General features: G+C 46.0%; 1 protein-coding gene across 15 annotated transcripts in view; it reads left to right on the forward strand.

Moving 5' to 3' along the window:
• The window catches only part of LOC119951435 (zinc finger protein 239-like), a 69,581-nt gene extending 64,633 nt beyond the window's left edge, over positions 1 to 4,948 (forward strand). For all 15 annotated transcript variants that reach the window (XR_005457621.1, XR_005457615.1, XR_005457620.1 and 12 more), the window contains one exon: positions 2,627 to 4,948. Coding sequence is in view for 8 of the 15 variants with exons in the window: in XM_038774626.1 (XP_038630554.1) it covers positions 2,627 to 2,705 (79 nt within the window). In the remaining 7 variants the exon portion in view is untranslated. The remainder of the gene's footprint in view (positions 1 to 2,626) is intronic.
• Positions 4,949 to 10,951: the final 6,003 nt, after the last annotated feature.

The following is a 10,951-nucleotide window of genomic DNA, read 5'->3' on the forward strand; positions in this document are numbered from 1 at the left end:
GAAGAGGCAGCAGACAACCAGAAGAATAGCAGAACCTTGCACCAAGCCCAACTGCTGTAAAACAGTCTGAACAGGACGAGGAGGGTCTGGAATTGATGTCCCTGAGCTCGAACCCCCAAACAGAAAATGCTGCCAATAATCAGCAAGTCAGGCTGTATCTGTGGTGAACTCACCATTTGAACCGTCACAATGCCTGGCTGATTGACGGCAGCTCCGGACCAATAGGAAGGGGAGGTGGGGCTGGATGATGAAGCGCTGCCTGTATGTCTAATCGGAATGAATGAAGGGCTGGGCTGGGCTGGGAGTGGAACATGCGCAGTGAGAGTAATGACGATGGAGAGACACTGATCAGATACGGAACTGGTAAGTGGGTGGAAAGGTGGGACGACGGATCAGGCAGGTGGGCAGAGAGGCTTCGTGAACATTGCAGTGTAAACTGCAAACCCCGGAAAAGAATTTCCCTCACCCCGTTTGCACCGAGCGGAGTCGCAGTTTCTTCCCAGTTACGGACCCAAGTTAACGGCCGCCAATGTTTACAGCGGGCAATTTGCAGCAGGACTCCATGTTTATTAGGCAATGTTTTTCAATCTTTTCAGTGACAGAATGGGAACAAATTGTCCATCAAATGTCTTCACACTGAGTCACAATTTTTTATTGATGGGGCAGAACGACGAATATGTCCACGTCAGTGACTATTATTTGTATTTATATTGCACCTTTTCATAAACGTTCCAAGTCATTTCACAGAAATTCGACAAGTAATATTTTCTAAAGAGCCACAAAAGGAGATATTCGGGCAGGTGACCGAAATCTTGGTCAAAGAGGGAGATTTTCAGAAGAATCTTGAGGGAAGAAAGTGAAGTGGAGAGGTTTAACAAGGAAATTCCAGAGCTTGTGGCCCAGGCAAATTTGATTTCATTTATTTTGATTTGATTTGATTTATTGTCACATGTACCGAAGTAGAGTGAAAAGTATTTTTCTGCGGCCGAGGACCGTACACAGTACTAACATAGTAGACAGAAGAATAACCAACAGAGAACATTGACAAATGGTACATTGACAGAACAGTGATTGGTTCCAGTGCGGAACAAGGGGGCAAACAAAGCAAATTCATGAGTAAGAGCAGCATAGGGCGTTGCGAATAGTGTTCTTACAGGGAACAGATCAGTCCGAGGGGGAGTCGTTGAGGAGTCTTGTAGCTCCTACAAATGAAAATCAAAAAGCTCGATGGGCCGAATGGCCTCCTTCTGCACTGTAAATTCTATGAAATGAAAGAATGATCACCAATTGGGGAGTGACTAAAATCAGGAATATTCAGAAGCCATAATTAGTTGAGTGTAGAGACCTCTGAGGGTATGTGGCTGGAGGAGATTACAGAGATAGGGATGGTCACAACCATGGTGAAAATAAAGATGAGAATTTTAAGAGTTTGCGTCTTCAACGGGGGTCTTTGTAAGTCAGTGAGCACAGGGGTGAACAAGACTTGGTGTGAATAAGCACACGGGCAGCAGAGTTTTGGATGACCTTAAGATTACAGGAACGTTGAATGAGAAGGGGAAAAGCGAGGAGGGTGTTGCGATAGTTACGTCTGAGGTGACAAAACAATTGCTGAGAGTTTCAACAGCAGATGAGCTGAGACTGGGGTGGAGCAGGATGAAGTTACTGAGGTGGGAATAGACGGCCTTGTTATGTGAATATGTGGTTGGAGTGAAGTATTTTTGTGAACAATCTTATCTTAAGCAGTGGTTAGGGAGAGCGATGGAATCTGTCTAGGGACTGGAGATTGCAGCGGGGACTGCATAAAGTGGCTTCAGTCTTCCCAATGTTAGAATGTACGGAATTTCTGTTCAGTGGAACTGGATGGCAGGCAAGTCGTTGTCATGTGAGAGTACCTTTAAGAAATGGGTGTTTACTACTGCAGTGATGTCAGAGTGGGTGGAGCTGGGCTGTCTGTCAGCTTTTTACTTTAGTTTGTGAGCAGGCTGCAGGGTGTGTTTTAGTTTCGTTTTCAGAGCTGGATAGCTACAGTCACAGCCAGAAGGTGTATGAATCTCTCTCTCTGTAATCTAAAGACTATAAATCAATCCTGGTGATTTAAAACTAATAACAGTAGTGACTTTAACCTGATGTGCTTCTGGTAAAAGGTGTTTTAAGTCAGATGAATGTTAAAAGGAAAACATTAAAGGATTACTTAGTGTATTCTTTCGGGGTAGTATTTGAATTAATGGTTGCTAAGATGTTCACTGTTAAACGTTAACTTGAGTTCATAGAATAAACATTGTTTTGCTTTCAAAAATACTTTTCCATTTCTGCTGTACCACACTTGCAGAGTGGGCTGTGTGCTTCCCATACCACAATCTCTTAAAAGTTGTGAGTCAGGTGAACTCCATGACACACTTTGGGGTTCTGTAACCCTGGTCCATAACATTGTGTATGCCCAGAGTTTGTGACCAAGTTCACTTCCCTGAAGGATCTTTGTTTTTACAACGAATGAACAGCTTTCATGGTCACCTCTCCCTTGTATCAGCCCCACAAATTACCAGACTCATTCAATTTTATAACCTGCATTTGTGTTTTTGTAGGTTCTCCCTCACTCCCTTTTTTCTGTTTTAAATCAATTTCACAGGGAAAGATTTGCCACCAGCACAGTGAAACCAAGCATCACATCAGGATCGAACAGAGTCGCCCAATTTATCGTAACCTGAATATCATCGGAACATGGAAGGACAAAGCACCATTCACAGTGGGGAAAAACCGTACACGTGTTCTGTGTGTGGACGAAGCTTCAGCCGATCATCTGACCTGTCAAAACATAAATGCAGTCATAATGAGGAGAAACCATGGTAATGTGGAGACTGTGGGAAGAGTTTCAAATACCCATCTGTACTAGAAAAGCATTGGCGCAGTCACGCTGGGGAGAGACCATTCACCTCCCAGTATGGGAAAAGATTCATTCACTTATGCAACCTGCTGAAACACCAGAGAGTTCACACTGGCGAGAAACCTTTTAAATGTCCAGACTGTGGGCAGTGCTATAAAAGTTCCGGGGACCTGGGGCGGGATTCTCCGACCCCGACTGCGCACCTCGCAGAATGGCGAGGACCGGCGCGACGCAATGGGCCCCGGACCGCCCCAATTCTCCAAGCCGGATCGGCCGAAGTCCCGTCGACGTGACCACAGGTCACGCCGGCGTAAATTGAACCACCTATTTAATGGCATCAACCAGTTGTGCTGATTGACGCCGGCCAGCGCGGAGGTGGGGGTCGGTGTGGGGCGGTCGCTGGAGAGGAGATGGCATGGCCGCAGTTGAACGTGGAACATAGAAAATACAGCACAGACAGACCCTTCAGCCCACGATGTTGTGCTGAACTTTTGTCCCAGATTAAGAAAAAATTAATCTACACTCCATCATTCTACCGTAATCCATATACCTATCCAATAGCCGCTTGAAGGTCCCCAATGTTTCCGACTCAACTACTTCCACAGGCAGTACATTCCATGCCCCCACGATAGATCAAGCACAATTGCGGATTCGAGGGGAGAAAGCTGCAGGAATGCCAAGCTGCTGACAGAAATGTGTAAATTTGGTCGAAATGCAGAAGCTCCTCCTGTGATGAGGGACCGAGCTCAGTCACTGGGTCTCCAGGAGGCAGACCACTGAATCCCGGCTTGAGGTGGGAGTCTCCGGCAACATCCCAGCATTCCTGGAGCTCTGGATGTTGGAACAGTCAGCACGCCCTCGGCCTCGGTGTTCCCTGGGAGATGGGCTCGATTGGCTGAATGGCCTCCTTCTGCACTGTAAATTCTATATGATTCTCTGATCATCAATGTCTGGGAGAACGCAGCTGAAATCACCTCATCCAATTTCCCCGTGGCTTCTTCAGCCAGTTCAGTCCAGATCTGTAGTGGGGCTCGAAGTTGCTGCTGCTTCTTCTGTTTTTCGCGCAGTTACGTTGGGTGACACTCCGGACCGACCTGATCCTCAGCCCCTCGAGATGAGCAGCAATCTCCTTCCAGGCACCGCCGCCTCGCTGCCGCTCAGGTCGGGGTCTCTCTCCGAGCATTCCTTCTTCAGGGCCCGGAGCAGCAGGCGCTTTTCGCGGGCAGCCCAGTCCTCAATCTCATTCTCCATCTCCGTCCACTTTTTGTCAAAGTCCACCGCGAATCGCTGGGGAGCGGCCCAGGCCCTCGGGACTGGGGAGGGGGGCGGCCCCGCTCGCTTGCTCCCCGGCCGTCGTCCCCACGGTTGTTGGCGGGAACACGACGGTCCACAGCAGACACCATCTCCCTGGAGCATCTCGACAACAAGGATTCCTACCTCAGACTCCTAATTATTGACTACAGCTCCGCCTTCAACACCATAATCGCAGCCAAGGTCATTTCAAAACTCCAAAAGCTAGGACTTGGTTCCTCCCTCTGCAACTGGATCCTTGACTTCCTGACCTATAGACTACAATCAGTAAGGATAAACAACAACTCCTCCATGATAGTCCTCAATACCGGGGCCCCACACGGCTGCTATGCTGCTGCTCATACGCCCCTACTATACTCACTATACACACTTCGGTGAATTGGACATTCTGAATTCTCCCTCTGTGTACCCGAACAGGCGCCTGAATGTGGCAACTGGGGGGTTTTCGCAGTAACTTCATTGCAGTGTTAATGTAAGCTTACTTGTGACAGTAAAGATTATTATTATTACTATAGTGTGGAAAAGTTTGGTTCCAACGCTGATGACACAACTCTAATGGGTGGGTTTCGAACAACGAAGAGTCAGAGTACAGGATGGAGATAGAGAACCTACTGGCGTGGTGTAACAATAACAATCTCTCCTTAACGTCAGCAAAACTAAGGAGCTGGTCATTGACTTCAGGAAGCAAAGTATCGTACACACCCCTGTCTACATCAATGGTACTTTGGTGGAGATGGTTGACAGCTTCAAATTCCTAGGTGCGCACATCACCAACAATCAGTGCTGGTCCACCCACGTCGATGCTATGACTAAGAAAGCACAACAGCGCCTAGAATTCCTCCGGAAACTAAGGAAATGTTGCATGACCACATTGACTCTTACCAATTTTTACAAATACACCAGAGAACACATCCTATCTGGTTGCATCACAGCCTGGTAAGGCAACCACTCAGCCCAAGACCGTGAGAAACTACAGAGAGTTGTGAACACAGCCCAGTTGACCACAGGAACCTGCCTCACATCCATTCACTCTGTCAACACCTCCCGCTGCCTGGAGAAAGCCAGCAGCATAATTAAAGACCCCTCCCAACCCGGGTTATTCTCTCTTCCAACCTCTTCATCAGGCAGAAGGTACAAAAGTCTGAGAACACGCACTAACATTCAAAAACAGCTTCTTCCCCGCTGGTCCCAGACTCCTGAATGACCCTCGTATGGACTGAACTGATCTCTCCACACATCTTCTCTACCGAGTAGTACTACAGTCTGTATGCTTCACCTGATGTCTATGTTTATGTATTTACATTGTCTATCTGTCGTATGTCCTATGTTTTCCATGCACAGAATGATCTGTCTGGACTGTACACAGAACAATATTTTTCACTGTACCTCGGTACACGTGACAATAAACCCAAATCGACAGTGACGTAAAATAGTTCCACATGCTTCTCGTGTGTAACTTCCAATTTTCAAGACTTGCCAACTTGATCACTGTGGCTCCTGTGAAAAGGACAAGACAACACATGACAGACGTTCATCACTGAAACAAACTGACACACACCAAATTCTGAACACTTTATTGTTTTATATTTTTGCAAAGTGTATTTACCGCATTCACCTAACGATGGAAGGTCCCCTGTTTAAAACCAGGCATAAGCATTATTAAAACTCACTCATCTCTCGGTGTGCGGAAAAGTTGCCTCATTCCCATTTGTTGTGAATCATTAATTTATAACATTATCTCACAACCATGTGACATTTACACTTTCCCAAGTTTTTAATAATATTCAGCAAAATGCAGTTATAGAGAAAGTGACAAAATTGAGACAAAAGTAATTCTGTGATTCTGATGTCAGATTAATTTCTCTGCCACATGGCTAAGGTATTCAGCCGAATTGTCCTCGCACAAAACAAGGTTCTAAAGTACAATCAAACTGCACAATTTGACATAGGTGGAAAATATGGACTATATGCTCTTCACCATTTCTTTAAAAAATACATTCAGCAAAAGCTCCAGTATGTTCTTCTGGCAGTGCATGTTTGGAGAGTGTGGGGCCGGCATATTGCTGCTTTTCCCTGTCTCACACACTGTGGAGTTGAGGAAGAGAGGATAATTGATATGTGAATTGAATAATTTAATAGTTTGCTGATAGATATAGTCTGTTGGGGAGGGTTTAAACTAATGTGGCAGGGGGATGGGAACCGATGCAGGAAGTTGGAAGGTAGTAAAACAGAGACAGAAGCAAAAGGATGTAAGGGGAAAGCGTAAGGCAGAGAAGTCATAGTCAAAAATCAAAAAGGGTGTCAGTACAAGGTACAGTGACTGAGGGGAGCTCAGTGAATAGGCTCAGTAATACTAAAAGGAATAAAACTGGAAGTAAAAACATTAATGGTAAGCGACGCTATGAAAATATGGGTTCAATGGGGCAGCACGGTAGCATGGTGGTTAGCATAAATGCTTCACAGCTCCAGGGTCCCAGGTTCGATTCCCGGCTGGGTCACTGTCTGTGCGGAGTCTGCACGTCCTCCCCATGTGTGCGTGGGTTTCCTCCGGGTGCTCCGGTTTCCTCCCACAGTCCAAAGATGTGCGGGTTAGGTGGATTGGCCATGCTAAATTGCCCGTAGTGTCCTAAAAAGTAAGGTTAAGGGGGGGAGGGGGGTTGTTGGGTATAGGGTGGATGCATGGGATTGAGTAGGGTGATCGTTGCTCGGCACAACATCGAGGGCCGAAGGGCCTGTTCTGTGCTGTACTGTTCTATGTTCTAATGACAAGGAAAATTAGGAGAAATGTTAAGAGGAAATATAACTTAGGAGAGGTTACTGATCGAGGTGTTAAGATTCAAAACTGAGGTAAAAAAAGCCAACATAAGTGTACTTTACCTGAATGCTCGTAGTATTCGGAATAAGGTAAATGAGTTGATGGCGCAAATCATCGTGAATGATTATGATTTAGTGGCCATTACTGAAATATGGTTAAAGAATGGTCACGGCTGGGAGTTAAATATCCAAGGGTATCAAACTATTCAGAAGGACAGAGTAGATGGTAAGGGAGGTGGTGTAGCTCTGTTATTTAAGGATGACATTCGGGAAATAGTAAGGGATGACATCGGTGCTATGGAGGGTAAGGTTGAATCCATTTGGGTGGAAATCAGGAATAGTAAGGTGAAAAGGTCACTGATCGGAGTGGTCTACAGGCACCAAATAGTAACATTATGGTGGGGCAGGCAATAAACAAATAACGGATGCATGTAGAAATGGTACAGCAGTTATCATGGGGGATTTTAATCTACATAGAACAGAGAGAACATTACAGCGCAGTACAGGCCCTTCGGCCCTCGATGTTGCGCCGACCTGTGAAACCCCTCAAGTCCCTCTACACTATTCCCTTATCGTCCATATGCCTATCCAATGACCATTTGAATGCGTTTAGTGTTGGCGAATCCACTACTGTTGCAGGCAGGGCATTCCACGCCCTTACTACTCTCTGAGTGAAGAACCTACCTCTGACGTCTGTCCTACATCTATCTCCCCTCAATTTAATGCTATGTCCCTTCGTGCTGGACGTCACCATCCGAGGAAAAAGGCTCTCGCTGTCCACCCTATCTAATCCTCTGATCATCTTCTATGCCTCAATTAAGTCACCTCTTAACCTTCTTCTCTCTAACGAAAACACCCTCAAGTCCTTCAGCCTTTCCTCACAAGATCTTCCCTCCATACCAGGCAACATCCTTGTAAATCTCCCCTGTACCCTTTCCAATGCTTCCTCATCCTTCCTATAATGCGGCGACCAGAACTACACGCAATACTCCAAATGCGGCCGCACCAGAGTTTTGTATAACTGCAATATGACCTCATGGCTCCGAAACTCAATTCCTCTACCAATAATAGCTAACACACCGTACGCCTTCTTAACATCCCTCTCAACCTGGGTGGCAACTTTCAGGGATCTATGGACATGGACACCGAGATCTCTCTGCTTGTCCACACTACCAAGAATCTTACCATTAGCCCAGTACTCTGTCTTCCTGTTATTCCTTCCAAAATGAATCACCTCACACTTTTCTGCATTAAACTCCATTTGCCACCTGTCAGCCCAGCTCTGCAGCTTATCTATGTCCCTCTGTAACTTGAAACATCCTTCTGCACTGTCCACAACTCCACCGACTTTCGTGTCATCTGCAAATTTACTCACCCATCCTTCTACGCCCTCCTCCAGGTCATTTATAAAAATGACAAACCGCAGCGGCCCCAAAACAGATCCTTGTGGTACACCACTAGTAACTGGACACCAGTCAGAACATTTCCCATCAACCACCACCCTTTGTCTTCTATCAGCTAGCCAATTTCTGATCCAAACTGCTAAATCACCCTGAATCCCATGCCTCTGTATTTTCTGCAATAGCCTACCGTGGGGAATCTTATCAAACGTTTTACTGAAACCCATATACACCACATCAACTGCTTTACCCTCATCCACCTGTTTGGTCACCTTCTCGAAGAACTCAAAGAGGTTTGTGAGGCATGACCTACCTTTCAGAAAACCGTGTTGACTATCTCTAATCAAATTATTCCTTTCCAGATGATTATACATCCTATCTCTTATAAACCTTTCCAAGACTTTTCCCACAACAGAAATAAGGCTCACTGGTCTATAGTTACCGGGGTTATCTCTACCCTCCTTGAACAAGGGGACAACATTTGCTATCCTCCAGTCTTCTGGCACTATTCCTATTGACAAAGATGACTTAAAGATCAAAGCCAAAGGTTCAGCAATCTCCACCCTAGCTTCCCAGAGAATCCTAGGATAAATCCCATCCGGCTCAGGGGACTTATCTATTTTCATACTTTCCAGAATCGCTAACACCTCTTCCTTATGAACCTCAAGCCCTTCTAGTCTAGTCGCCTGTATCTCAGTATTCTCCTCGACAACTTTGTCTTTTTCCTGTGTGAATACAGACGAAAAATACTCATTTAGCACCTCTCCTATCTCCTCGGACTCCACGCACAACTTCCCACTACTGTCCTTGACTGGCCCTACTCTTACCTTAGTCATTCTTTTATTCCTGACATATCTATAGAAAGCTTTAGGGTTATCTTTGATCCTACGTGCCAAAGACTTCTCATGTCCTCCCCTGGCTCTTCTTAGCTCTCTCTTTAGAGCCTTCCTAGCTAACTTGTAACTCTCAAGCGCCCTAACTGAACCATCACGTCTCATCTTTACGTAAGCCTCCTTCTTCCTCTTTAGTAACCCATGGTTCCCTCGCTCGACCACTTCCTCCCTGCCTAACAGGTACATACTTATCAAGGACACGCAGTAGCTGTTCCTTGAACATGCTCCACATTTCCATTGTGCCCATCCCTTGCAGTTTTCCTCTCCAGCCGATGCATCCTAAGTCTTGCCTCATCGCATCATAATTGCCTTTCCCCCAGCTATAACTCTTGCCCTGTGGTGTATACCTATCCCTTTCCATCGCTAAAGTAAACGTAATTGAATTGTGGTCACTATCGCCAAAGTGCTCACCTACCTCCAAATCTAACACCTGTCCTGGTTCATTACCCAGTACCAAATCCAATACGGCCTCGCCTCTTGTTGGCCTATCTACATACTGCATCAGGAAACCCTCCTGCACACATTGGACAAAAACGGACCCATCTAAAGTACTCGAACTATAGTGTTTCCAGTCAATATTTGGAAAGTTAAAGTCCCCCATAACAACTACCCTGTTACTTTCGCTCCTATCCAGAATCATCTTTGCAATCCTTTCCTCTACATCTCTGGAACGTTTCGGAGACCTATAGAAAACCTCTAACAGGGTGACATCTCCTTTCCTGTTTCTTAACTCAGCTCATGCTACCTCAGTATTCGAGTCCTCATCAAATGTCCTCTCAGCCACCGTAATACTGTCCTTGACTAACAATGCCACCCCTCCCCCTCTCTTACCACCTTCTCTGAGCTTATTGAAATATCTAAACCCTGGCATCTGCAACAACCATTCCTCGCCCTGCTCTATCCATGTCTCCGAAATGACCACAAGCGAAGTCCCAGGTACTAACCCATGCCACAAGCTCACCCACCTTATTCTGGGTGCTCCTGGAATTGAAGTAGACGCACTTTAAACCACCTTCCTTCCTGCCGGTACACTCCTGCAACTTTGAAACCTTACTCATGACCTCACTACTCTCAGCTTCTTGTGCACTGGTGCTACAATTCAGGTTCCCAATGTCGATTGGTTTAATCAGGTCGGTCAAGGCAGTCTTGAGGAGTAGTTTATAGAATATATCTGCGATAGTTTCCTCAAACAGTATGTAATGGAACCTACAAGGGAACAAACGGTCCTAGATCTTGTCCTCTGGAATGAGACAGGATTGATTCATGATCTCATCTCAGGAATGTGAGGATTCTCTCAAAGGCACAATTTCCAAGTCTGTGAGACCCATCAACCAGAGGCAGCTTCCTCTGATCAGTGGGATGGGAGACTGTCACATACACAAGTGGTTTATGTACAGTGAGGTAGCTGGAGTCAGGCAACCAGTGGGACACCCAAAGCTCCACTTCAATGATGTTTGCGAGAGTGACATGAAGACACTAAATATGGATTTCCACACCAGAATGTTTCTTACTGCACCCAGAGGAACGTGGTGACATCTCTTGTGGGCTATCGTGCATCCCAATGGTTACAGTGACTTCACAATAGTCATTAATGAGGAAACATCAACCCACAACCACACCTGGGGGCTTCATTCTGGCTCTGACCTTGTGGT

This window comes from Scyliorhinus canicula, chromosome 17 (genome assembly GCF_902713615.1).
Source record: "Scyliorhinus canicula chromosome 17, sScyCan1.1, whole genome shotgun sequence".
Taxonomy (NCBI): domain Eukaryota; kingdom Metazoa; phylum Chordata; class Chondrichthyes; order Carcharhiniformes; family Scyliorhinidae; genus Scyliorhinus; species Scyliorhinus canicula.